This window comes from Triticum urartu, chromosome 5, assembly GCF_003073215.2.
Source record: "Triticum urartu cultivar G1812 chromosome 5, Tu2.1, whole genome shotgun sequence".
In the NCBI taxonomy this organism is placed as follows: domain Eukaryota; kingdom Viridiplantae; phylum Streptophyta; class Magnoliopsida; order Poales; family Poaceae; genus Triticum; species Triticum urartu.
In genome coordinates, this window is record NC_053026.1 from 349,442,725 (window position 1) to 349,455,994 (window position 13,270).

At 43.6% G+C, this 13,270-nt stretch overlaps 1 protein-coding gene and 1 long non-coding RNA gene across 2 annotated transcripts; one reads left to right on the forward strand and one right to left on the reverse strand.

Moving 5' to 3' along the window:
* The first annotated feature begins 1,823 nt into the window (after positions 1–1,823).
* Positions 1,824–9,301, forward strand: LOC125508960. Its single transcript, XR_007283875.1, has 2 exons — positions 1,824–2,057; positions 8,749–9,301. It is a non-coding gene; the product is annotated as an uncharacterized LOC125508960 (long non-coding RNA).
* Positions 4,758–8,735, reverse strand: LOC125508959 (HSP-interacting protein-like). The gene has a single exon (XM_048673782.1). The coding sequence runs from the start codon at positions 8,611–8,613 to the stop codon at positions 5,953–5,955; it is 2,661 nt and encodes an 886-aa protein (XP_048529739.1). The 5' UTR covers positions 8,614–8,735; the 3' UTR covers positions 4,758–5,952.
* Positions 9,302–13,270: the final 3,969 nt, after the last annotated feature.

The window sequence follows — 13,270 nt, forward strand, 5'->3', positions numbered from 1 at the left end:
ATGTGCATGTTGAAGCATTTTCAGAACGCTACCTTGGTCTTCCCACAGCGGTTGGTCGCATTACCAACGGTACTTTCGATCACATTGGGGAAAGAGCCAGAGGTCACATAAGCAGATGGTCTGAAAGACTATTTGCATGCGCAGGCAGAGAAACTCTTCTAAAGTCGATTGTTCAGGCTATTCCGTCCTTTAGTATGAGTTGCTTCCTCTTGACGAAGAAAGTGTGCAAAAACTTAACCTCAAGCATGGCCAAATTCTAGTGGGGGAGCTCACTGGATAGGAAACCTCTTCATTGGATCGCTTAGGAGAAGTTAGCTACATCAAAAATTAAGGGCGGGATGGGATTCCGTGACTTACGACAGTTCAACTTGGCACTTTTAGGGAAGCACGGGTGGAGATTAATGATAGATCCTAATTCCTTATGTGCTAGAGTTCTGAAAAGCATATACTTTCATGATACAGACTTTATGCACGCCACTATTCCGAAGTCCGCTTCAACCACATGGAGAGCGATCATTGCCGGTCGTGAAGCACTCAATGTGGGTTTGCTGAAAAGAGTTGGTGATGGAGCATCCATCTCGGCTTGGGAGGACAAATGGATACCTTCTACAGTAACAATGTCGCCAATATTCAAACCAGCTAATACACATGTTCAGATGGTTAGTGACTTGATTGATTCCGCAAACTGGACATGGAACCGGGAACTCGTGCGAGACACCTTCATTGCACCTGATGCCAAAGCTATATTGAACATCCCAATTCGGCGAGGTGGAGGTGAGGATTTTCTTGCTTGGGCGCATGAGACCTCGGGAATATGCTCTGTGAAATCGGCTTACCATGCTCTCGTGAATCAAAAAGAGCGTGTAGCTCTAGAGGAAGGGTAGGTAACGGGACCATCAACGACAGAAGAACAAATGTGGATTTCTCTCTAGAAACTCAAGGTTGTGCCCAAGGTGAGGGTTTTTTGGTGGCAGTCATTAGGGGCTTAATTCCTGATGAATGCACACTCAAACGGAGACATATAATGGAAGTGAGTATGTGCAAGATTTGCTTAGCAATGGAGGAAGATCTCACGCATGCACTCATCCATTGTTCTCATGCCCGCCGGTTCTGGGAGGAAGCTCGATTGTTGTTTGAAATCTCTCTTCCCCGACTCCATCCAGATACTTGGGCAAGAGATATCTTATGTGAACAGCGGTTCTCGGAGAAAGATCGCGCTATAATCATCACTGTTATGTGGTCCATCTGAATGTCACGCAATAGATGGATACATGATGAGGTGAAGATCGATCCTGCTAGTTTAGTGAGACGAACCAGAGAAGATCTGGCGCTGCTAGAACTTCCTAGGCAACATAACGTCTTATTACCAGGCTATAGCTGGCGGCCGCCCGATGAAAATATAATCAAGATCAATACAGATGCCTCGATCAACTCCGCTGACGGCATAGCGGGCATTGGAGGGGTTGCCAGCTCGTGTTCGGCCTTCTTGGGAGCTTGGTGCAAGCCGTACATGAAGGTCTCTGACCCACTAATTGCTGAGATCCAAGTCATGAAGGAAGGTGTGATCTTCGCTAGTCTGAGGGGCTTAATGAAGGTGACCCTGGAGACGGATTGTCTAGAGGCAGTTAACCTCTGGAATAATCGCTACGACGATCGCTCGAGTGTAGCACCTATCTTAGCAGAAATTAAAGAGTTCTCTCTTAATTTTTCATCCTTTATAATTCAACATGTAATAAGAGCGGCAAACGGTCCTGCACATCTTTGTGCTAAGCGTGCTAGCACGCTTAATGTGACTGAGAGCTGGCTCGAGATAATCCCTAACTTCCTGATCAGTAGCCTGTTGGCTGACTGTTGAATAAAGCTCTCTGAATTCCCGAAAAAAAATTCGGTTGTATTCATTTCTCCCCTTCCTCCCCCTCTCGAACCCCACCTCCCTCTCCAAGACTAACTCCCTTTCCCAATTCCTCCCAAAGACCTTGTATCCAGATCCATGGTGGAATAGATCGAGAAGAGGAGCGTAACACTCGGCCACTCTCTCTTCACTCCTCAGATCCCAGGTTACCGTCAAACCCTTGCGCTGTTGTGTATAGGATCAGGTTTGCTACGCGAGTGCTAGAAACTGGTGCGCATCCAGTTGAACATATAAGTAGGAAGGGGAGTAGCCTCGCTGATCTCAATTTGTTGTGCCCTCCAGTTGTTCTGTCGTTAGTAGGATTGATTTGGCCTCTCTTGAGGTTCTGAGTAACTCTTCTCTTGTTCCTCTTTGAGTAATTAGTTAATCATTCATGAGTCATCATTCGTCTGTATTGTATCCTTGTAGCTCTCCTGAAACCTACAGGGTCATTTCCCACAAAGTAAAATAAATAAATCTTATTGTCTCCACCTCACTCTATATGACCTCAAATTAGCACACTTCCTGGAGTTGAATTTTACAATGAGTAATGTGCAGCTTTGGGTTATCTTTTAGAAATGGAAGCTTTTATTACCCCTGGCCTCTGCATCCTAAGATGCATGTGCAGTTTTAGGTAACCGAGATATATGAATGAATATTTCATATAACTGAAAAAAAATGCAGAACTCTTCTAGTAGAGTAGGATCGGATGGTTGTTCATTAAGTTGAGTGCCTCTGGCTCCATGAATCCTTCAAAATTACGCAGTTCTCTTGTACAATAAATGTTAAAAAGATCATCAATAGGAGTGCATTTCTCCTTTCTGCATATGTGCAGTGCATGATAGTTTGTAGCTGGAGTAAAATTCCATTGAAGCAAGTTATTAGAAGTAAAATAATACCAGGCGAAGGAGGACCGAACGGATCTACGATATGTACCAAAGAAAGAGATCATAGCTGAAAATCGCAATTTGGGGATAATAATTAACCACTAAGAATCGATCTCTAAATCTAAGGAAGCATATTTCTAATAGAGATAAACTTATCAAATCATATCCCTAATCTATTGTCAGGTTCCATCTGTGCTGCTAACCCAGTACTGTTCATGCACACAAATAGTGGATGTGAACTGTTACTCTATTTTCAGCAGAGTACATATGCCAAATCCTTCTATAAAGTACATACCATTCGATCATTCCAAAACTATAGACTTTCACACTGAACTTTAACTCTTATATGTCTACGACAGTTGAGATTAACTATGTATCTAATAATGCGAAGTTAGGTCTCTTGCATCTGTAAAATAGAGCTGCAGCTTGTGAAATACTATCTTGTAAGCTTTGCAAAATGTATCCTGAACACCTCTTGTAGCTTGAATTGGAAATATCATCTGTTCCAGTTCATGAATATAGACAGTTCGGAACAGTCAACAGCCTGCAGAACATGTCAAAATAATTTCGTATTTGAGCATGCATATGGCTTGGTGTGCTCACAAAACACATAAAGAAATTGATATATACAAGATGAGTTGACAGAGCCTGTAACATATGGAAAAGACATGCTGAGAACTCAAGTTTCTCCAATAATCAAAATAATACTAACAGAATAACACATTGACATCACCCACCAGGCTGCTCTAGGTGTTGGACATGGTGTTATTCATCAATTCATACCTCCATAGCATTGGCAGGTGTAGTGGACAGTCCCTCACTGGAGATAGATAACCAGGAAGCGGGTACCACCAAGTGACACCCTTGGGTCTTAGAGTGGAGTATCTGCTCAGTGATGCTTCTGCCACCAAGTGACATCTTCTGGGAGTACCCAGACGGTGAAGGTCCTTAACTTCTAGACGATATGGAGAATGCTGAACAAATGTTCCCTAGGGTGAATGAGAAAGCAAGCGGCTGAGGGATGCTAGAGTGTGTAATGAAGAAGAGGAGATGCCACTACATCCATCGCATATGTTTCCACTTGCCGAGACAAGGGAGAGAGATGAGTAAGGGGAGATAATAAGGCACGGGAGGGATGCCAAGTAGGGCCAATAAAAAATCTTGTAATGATGTTTTTTTTATTTTGGATGTGGGGAGCTGATGTGGCTGCCACATCAGTTAGCCAAAGTCCACCTCAGCTCAAAGCTACCCTTCTATTGGGGCAAAGGGTACAATGTTACGGTACTGAGGGTTGGACTTGCAAATAAAACATCATTGAAACTGGGTTGCAATTTGAACCCGCGGCAATAATTGATGAATGAAACATGTAACTTTTTTATTCTAATACCCTTTGCTCAATTCTGGTTATCAACCTTGGGAGAAAGCTTTGTTTCTTTGGTCATCTATAGAGCATCCTCTTCAGCAACAGAGGAACTATAATCAGTGTAAGAACCGATTCCACTAACAGTAAAAGCAGAACATCTCTATAATACATTATTTTGCGACAATATAGAAAACACCATCTTCTTTTCAGCTCTTCTTGTAGAAGTCCGGTTTTTAGTCCTGAACATTTAACCTTCAACATTACAATCCAAACTATGAAAACTGTCCACTGATCTGCTCTGTTGACAGGCCTGAACAATGAAAAACTGAGGTAGCTAGTGGCCTTCTCAAAGCATCTCCGCCCTTGCCATGCTGTCACCATCAATGGGTCTAATGACTAAAGGAGATGTACATGTTGCGCCTTTTCGGCCACCCACTGTTGTCATTCGATCCCAGGGGCGATGCCCTGATCTAGATGCCACTACCTCCAGTGCTAGTGGACGCTAGAACTCTTCAGAGACGGTTCTCCAGGGTCCCTGGCATGACCATCGTGTTTCTTTCAGCATCATTGCTGCTTAGCGAGGAAGTCTAGAGGGGGAGATGCTTGATTGGAAAGGGTTGGAGTATTAGAGTGAAATGTGGCCCCAGTGCCCACAACACTTCATTTCGTTATATCATTATGGTATTATTGCTTTGGTCACTGCATAAGGGATATTGTGATTTATTGTATCACATTCTTAATTTTATATATATCCAGTCATTATTATGGTTTATATTTAATGATTCCGCATGGTGAAAAAGTTGCCGCGGTTACTTTTCTAGGACTAGTGTATTACATCAAATAGATATCTTGGAATAACCTCAATAATACATCTCATTAAAGAATGAAATTACCTTTTTCAATTAGTATCAACATTCGTATTCATGTCGACAGCATCAAGTCCTATGTTAAATACAAGCTCATGTGTACTTTATGTGCTCTAGTACATTATGCAACTTCGAAGGCTGTCTTCGAAATAAAGGTTCAAGACGGAAAGAAGAACTACCATTTTCCAACTTTTTAGCATCGTACATTTCGTTCCATGCTTGAACTATCTCATCAATCTTGAAGCTCAATCCTGAATAACAAAGAAAAAAATCTTAACAACTTATATGCCCTTGAATGTAGTTAAGAGGATCTAAAATTTCGAACTTCTAGCATAGCAGATTAGTTAAGTTAAAATGTAACAATGAGCACCAGGATTAAATGTAATTTTTGCTATTTGTAAGGCATAACATGACCAAGACAAATTAATGATATCTGATTTTTTTGTCCATAAACATTTTTGAAGTAATACTGAAGTTGCTTCCGGAATCTATTATTACAAATTGTAGCATGACAGTTGTTGTGGACATACCTTACTATCCGCTGATGAAACCAATTGTCTTTGGATAGTGGCAAGCTACACACTGACTATGGCAGATCCTAATGTTTGCGTTTCTTCGCGATAACATACAAGTCTGTATAAGTTGGATATTTGGAAATGTGTCGTAGTCTTTTTTTTATACTATTACAAATAGCCATCCACCAATTCTGGTTAACACTAGTGGTCCACTAAAAATATTTGAAGATGGCTCCCTATGTTAGGGTTTAGATTGTCTTTCTCAATGAATGAGGTAGTAAAACTTGAACTGCATGCAGAAGCTTACATTTCCCAGAATAATCATTATAAGAAGCATGAAATTATTAACATACATGGTGTACACATACAAGTTTTGGTATTGATGATTTAGCAACAGAGGAACAAAAAATTACAGAAAAAGGTCACACGATTACATCATACCTTCTTGAGTTTTCTCATTCGCACAATGGTTCTTTATCATTACACTGATATCTGCCAGCGAAGCTCCACCGGTCTTAAATTTCTCAATTGCTTCGGTGAGACTCTCCTCCCAGCTAGCAAGACCTAACTGGAATTCTACTACTGATCGCTCATAAAGAATGGTAGCCCATGAAATGTTTAGCTGTGATCGCATATTTGAAGCTTGCTCAAACGCTTCATCTGCTGTTAAATCTTTTTGGTGCCCATCCAATCCCAACTTATCCAGTAGGATTTTCTCCTTTTTTGATTTAGATAACCCTTTTAGTCGCAAGTATTCTATTCCCTCCCACATCTCCATTCCTTTTTCCATATTATCCTCAGCACGATTGAATAGCTCTAGTACTTCAGTTCGCATGTCTACCTTACAAGCATCTGCATAACGCCAAGAAAGTTTTGCTTGCTCAAACTGTTGATTTCCAAGCGCAATAAGGCCTTCATAAAAGTCTGGCTTTACATCCACGGTATCGTCAAACTTCTTTCCAGCTTTGACGTATTCAGCGCATGCCAGTTCGTATGCGGTTTTGACCTGGGAAAGTACAGAGTCCTTTGAAGCATCCTCTGATAAAGATAGTCGTTTCTTTGCACGAGACATGTGTATGTTGCCCCAGTTAAACAATGCTAAAGCTGCCATTTCCTGAAATTTTGCCTCTGCGGCATGAAATATCTCCTGGGCTTCTTCGCTTGTGATGGTGTCTTCCATTGCCTCAATGCACAGCCGCGTACCAAGGTCACGGAGATCCACTAATGCATCAGAATCAAAACCAACATGGTTCTTGAATAGACGAGCGAACTGCACCATCCAGTCATCAGCATATGATGAGCTCTTGTCTTCTGCTGGGTGTCTAGCGCTTCCGCACTCAGAGATGCTATGCTTTCTTTCCAGTGTTGCCGTAGAAATATTGGGCATGACGATGTCCTTGGTGATCTCGCGCTCAGGACTTACTTCTTTTATGTACAGCCGAGCGGGTCCTTGCTTCAGATCCTCAACCCACCTTAGTTCCTCAGTTGATGTAATTGTCACCAAGTCACCCTCTATGTCCTGAAACTTAAGAAGCATTGCCTTCAGGTGGGGACTGTACTTACACCGAGCTACGTTTATCGCTTGCCGTAGACTACAGTCTTCTGGAACAAGTGCAATCCTTATGTCATCTCCCATAACAAACTTTACAGTCTTTGTTTCTCCATCGCTAGCATATGCGCGCTTCTGTTTTTGGTGCTCATCTCCCCCAGGACTTGCTAGTTTAACTGAAGTTTGCTTTTCCTGCTTGTCCCCGCCACGACTAGTATGCCGCTTTAAGGAGCGTCTTGCTTGGTTGCCATTGATAAACCTTTCATACATCTCAGAGTGAATTTCTTGGTTGCTACGGCTAGTGGTTGGTACATCCTCAATTTGCTTTTGACGCACATCCATATGGGCGACTTGATTCTGCTTTGTATGCATTACCTGCTGATCCTGACCACTTCTCACCTTTATCTCTTTGAGGGGCTTTTCATGCTTATTTTGACTCTCTGTTTCTTTGTGGTGCATTTGTTCCGCATCCCTCGGAGCATGCTGCAGTCGTTGGCCTTCATCATCTGCTCCTAGTTTGTGCTGACCATGCTTCACCTGGTTCTGTTCCGTGTTCCTTTTATCCTCGTCATGATTATGTCTCGATGGCATCTCCCGGGTATCATTTCCTTCATTGCTTAAGTCATTCTCCATGTGGTTTTCTTCACTGCACTCTTCTTCGTTGCCATCTTCATCATTCTCTTGCTCATCGTCATCGTGAATCAACCACACCTCCTCAACTATGGAATTGTTTCTAAATCTGCGAGATACTTTCCTCTGGATCTTCTCTTTTGAAAAACCGGCCTTAGGCTCTACCGGTGACACAACCTGATTCTCCAATAAATTTTCTGTCTCCATCTCCTCCCTAAGGCTCTCGTAGAGCTCCAATGCAGTGACATTGTTTGGTTCCAAGCTCAGCACCTTCTGCACATCCTCACAAGCCAGATCCAGCCTATCCAATGCTTCAAAGCATCGTGCCCTTTTCAGCAATGCATTTGTATACTTCGGCGATGCTTCCAGTGCTGCGTTGCACTCGTCAACCGCTCGTTCATAACTCTCAGGTTTCATGTGCATGTAACATGCAGCAATATTGCAGTGGAGGAAGGCGATATCATCGTGCCCCTTTGGCAAAAGCTTTATTGCCTTATCAAACTCAAGAGCCGCCCCCTCATAATCCCGCCTCTGGAATAGCCTTGTCCCCTCTCCCTTAAGTTCGATAGCCTTCTCATAGTCTCTCTTCTGGGATAACATCATCTTTTCCTCCAATTCGGTTTTCGCCCCCTCTTCCTTGGAGTCAACAGCTGCCTCATCCTCCTTGGAAGCCCCTTCCTCCTTCAGTTGGGTGGTTGTACCCTCCTCCTTCAAGTCGATGGCCGTTGACGCCCTTACCTCCTTCTGTTCAATGGGCGTCCCCTCCTTCTTTAACTCTGTTACCACCCCAATAGCGAGGTCTTCATCTTTATTCACCAGTGAATTGGGAATGTCCTGGCTGCTGCTTGAACTAGGTGCGCAATTAATTGATCCAGATTCACTTTGTTTCTTCTCGCTTGGCATCTCCTCCATGCTTCAGAATTTGCAAGCCTTCCCCTTTCCCCAAATCAAGGAAGAGGCATTTGAATTACACAAGCAAGCTGTTCTTGCGCCACCTTTTTCTTTTCTTCCTGGATCAACAAAAGGATCTTTTGCTCCTCCTTTCAGATGAAGTAGCCGCAATGATAACGAAGAATGAAGTCGAGGAATACGGGAAAGAGAGATCGAGCAACAAGGATTCGCTCCTCCCTCTTCCCCGTGCAAATGGACACCTTACCCTACCCTGGCAACTCCATTGGGAACACACAGGATAGAATGATGCATCAGATGGAGGAGGAACTGGTGGGGACTGTCCTAAGTTTGGCAAGAAAGTAAATGCAAGGAGAAGGGGAAAATGCTTGAAGGAGGAAGAATGGGGCAAAGGGGAAAGCAAAGCATGAGGAAGCATGACACGAAATGGAGCAAAGGGTTGGATGGGCAGGGTGCGAGCAGAAGGGAAGCCACACACTTTTTGGGTAGCATCAGGGAACCATGGCATGCATGTTCCTTTTTTTGGGTCGTCTCTGAAAGGTTTGAAGTTCGTCAGCTATATTTGACTTGTGGCTTCTGTGGTTAGCATTGTGACTACGTGCGCATCAAAACCATTTTTACTAATTTTAGCGCTTTCTAAGACTAATTTATCTAAGATCAGAATGGCTATAAGCCCACTTGGCGCTTCCTATTTCTTCCTGATTTCTGCTGCAGATGTTTACTGGAGCAATGTAAACATCCAAGAAAGGTTTCAGATCAGAATGTAGGCAAATGTTAAGACTCTCCTACTTGCCTCACTAGCCGTAGATTGGTGGAGGGTAAAATCGACATGAAAGCGCAGTATGTGCATGGAAGCAACATCCTAGAAAATGATGTGTGATTTTTTTTTAGAATATGGCGTGTTGAAGATAGGCCAATCTTTGTGTTACCCGCAACACCGTATTTGTTTAGGTCTTAACAAAGCGTACATCTGCTTATTACTAGCACATATCATGTTTTTTTTTATTTGCAAGAAAGTAGTTTGTATTAGAAGGGGGCCTTGGCACAGCAGTAAAGCGGTTGCCTTGTGACCATGAGGTCACGGTTTTGAATCCTAAAAACAACCTCTTGCAAAACTGTAGAGAAGGCTGCGTATAATAGACCCAAAGTGATCGGATCTTTCCCCAAACCCTGCGCAAGCTGAAGTTACATGCATCGGACTGCCTTTCAAAGTAGTTTGTATTACTCAGCCTGGACCATTACAATGTTGTGAGATATGTTCACAAATTCATCCGGACCTGACCCTATCCACACAACCGTTTGGGCTTCGGTTCGGTCATTAGTACCCATGTAATCACTAGCAGTGTTTTGACTACGACAGCTACTGTAGCTCATGAATGGTCAAAGAAGACGCATTGAGAAGTGGCAATTTAGAATCCGGCACATTAGACGATTCCTTGCGGTTGGGCTAAGCGTATTAGCGATGAGTACAAGAAAGGAAAAGATCGTTTTCTCGCGATCGTTAAGCTTATTCAAAATATCTTTAATCTAGTCGATGCTTGAAGAATTTTGCAAATCCCTCTTAATGTTCAGGGCTTTGAGGACTTCGTCGTGGCGTCGCTTGGCACCATTTTCAGCACGTGCAACATATCATGTTCAGTGTTGCACTCTGTCATGTGTACGACGATCTATGGGACCAGCAAAGGCCCTTTTACGGTTTAACTGGGGAGATCGGCGAGCACAAAGAGCAGAGCTAGCAAAAACGCACGATGTTTACCCAGGTTCGGGCTGCTGTGAAGCGTGAAACCCTACTCCTGCTTTGTGTATTGGATGTGTATATGTCCAGTTACAAGGTGCACACGTCCTGGCAAGGTGCTCGAAAGGTGTAGCTACGTGTGCAAATGGACAGGGTTTTAATCTTTATCAAGGTAGCCATGGGTCTCCTTTTATAGATAAAAGGGTCACCATAGTGGCAAAATGATAAATACGCACTGTAAATAGTGGCTACAGTGTCAAATACCTAACTCTGATGGGTTAGGACAAACACATTAATTACGCTGTGAGGTGTCTTGCTGATGCGGAGCATCCTACAGACATCACCATGTCAAGAGTCCATTTGACGCAAGTGATACGTGCGACATCTACTTCACATACATAAAGGTGAATCATCTCTTTTACATGTGCTCGCTTGACCCCTTCGAGGATGGTATACTACTTGACCTTCCATCGCGCATGCATAAGTATTGTTGAAGCTTCACGAATGTCGAGGAGGAGTGTAAGCGCCAATGAACGACTACACCATCCGCGAGGGAAGCGTGGAAGAGAAGAGGGAAGAAAGGAGAAGAAGATGGAGCAGCTGTCGGAGACAGGTCGGACATCTGGACCTCCTCCCGGACATCCGGACCTCCTCCCGGACATCCGGAACCTCTCCCGGATCGTTCGGCTATGACGACGAGGAAGACAACATGGACCCATCCGAAGCCGAATCATTCGGACCCCCGACGCCCGAATCAGCCAGAATCTTGTTCAGATCATCTGGCCTTGCCTGCGTGCATGCCTCCGGGCCGAGACACATGTACCCATTCGCCCCTTAGACTATAAATAGACCTCCTCCCCATTTTTAGGGTCAGCAAATATGATGGCTCATTTCTAGTTGAGCTTTGCTCCTACCTCTACTCTTGGAGTTCTATTTATGACCACTCCATTGGAGTTCAAGACCTCCTTTGGAGAAGATCCTGAGGGATATCAAGACCCCCCCCCCCCATCAGAGAAGATCATCTAGATCATGAAGACCTCATCTCTTTTGGATTTGGGATGAACTCTATCTAGTACCGATTTCCCTTTGTTGTTCATGTACCTTGTGGGTTCATGTGTTTGTTAGTCTAGTGGATGTGTGATTGGACTTGTTTTTGAGTGTTTCCCCTTGTGATTTCTCTCCCGTTCTTCGTGTGTTCTTCATGTTCTTCGCCGGACCCCCCTCCAAATCGTGAAAGATCGGCCCTTAGGGTTCCACCCTACATCATCTTGGTATCATGAGCCACGTTGATCATGAATTTGGAGTCCCTATCCCTATTTTTCTAGCATAATTTTGTTGATTTCGTCCCAAATTTGAAAATCCCCACCAAAAATAGCCCCATTTTTTGTGATTTGTTGGTTTGATGATGTTTTGTTGGATTTGATCCATGGATTTGATGTGTTACTCGTAGATCTAGCTTCCCCATAAGTTTTCCCACCTTCCATCCATGAAATCTCCTCAATTTTAACCCCCAAATCATCCATTTCTACCTAAAAATCGTGTCCCTGAGAGGAAATCCCGAGTAGTGTGACCTGCCCGGATCATCCGGAAGTGCTCCTGGATCATCCGGATCCACCTGGATCAGCTGGGCCGTCTCCCGGACGTCTGGACACCCCACGCACCCGAAAACCAGTTGACCTACCCGGATCATCCGGGCCAACTCCCGGATGTTGGGATAACCCTGAAACTGACACGACTGAATTTTTGTTTTGGCCATAACTAATTCATTCGGAGTCCGATTTTGACATTTTTTAGCTCGTTTTGAAGCTATTGACATCCCCAATCCCATAAAAATACTACCAACACCATTAGACTCCATCAAATTTTTGGAACTTTGGCATCTTTGCCTATTCCCTCCACCATATAATTCGCATAACCACCATCGTTTTCCGCAACCTAACCCATTTTGTTCCCCATCGCATTTGTGGTTGCTTGAGTTATGATTTGAGTCTCCTAAGGTGTTTCGGCTACTTAGGGACAGTTGCTTCTTCATCAACCACCCCCATCACTTCCTCATTGTCACCATCAAAATCACCATCGCTTTTGCACTACCACCATTTGACATTTGAGATTTTGAGTTCACGATTTTTCTGTTTCCTAAGGTGTTTTGGCTAATTAGGAACTGTTCTACATCGAGCACACCGCCACTCATCTTCGCCACGAGGTCGTCATCGACATTGACCACTTAACCATCATCCGTCCTTGCTCACAAATGAGAAACCCTCGACGGTAACCTCGACGACATCCATTGTATATTCCCTTGCCATTGCATTGTTAACCCCGAGCCCATTTTGCGTCACTTGCCCATCGAGACTAGTCATTGAGTATTGCCAGCAACGTTACTTGTGCACATTAGTGATCCGTACCTTCCATTGCATGCATACCATATCATCTTGGTATCCTCATCTTGGTATCATCATATCATCTTGTGTCACAAGATTGTTCCCACATATACACAATTGCTATCTTGGTTTGTGCATTTCGCATAGTGGCCATAACAAAAAAAGGCCTTTAAGCAAAAGAGAAAAGCAAAGAGCTTGTAAGCAATGGCCATAGCATGGCCACATTACATATCATACTACCATATTGATCATACCATACTACCATATTGATCATCTTGGATCATCGTGTGTGAATCACCGGGAACCATACATACATAGCATAGTTGGGATAGAAAGTTGATACATTTTGCATCTTATAGGTTGTGCACAAGTGTTGTATCCGCCTAATGAGCAATCGTGCTAGCGTCTCTCTAGAGTTGTGCAACACGAGCGTTTTTCGTGGATTCCACATTTTGAGCTCATTCCTTGGTTGCACGACCCCATTTATCTATCCGTGTGTGTGTTTCCATGTTCCATTCATTGCTATCGGTCTACTTGTTTCATT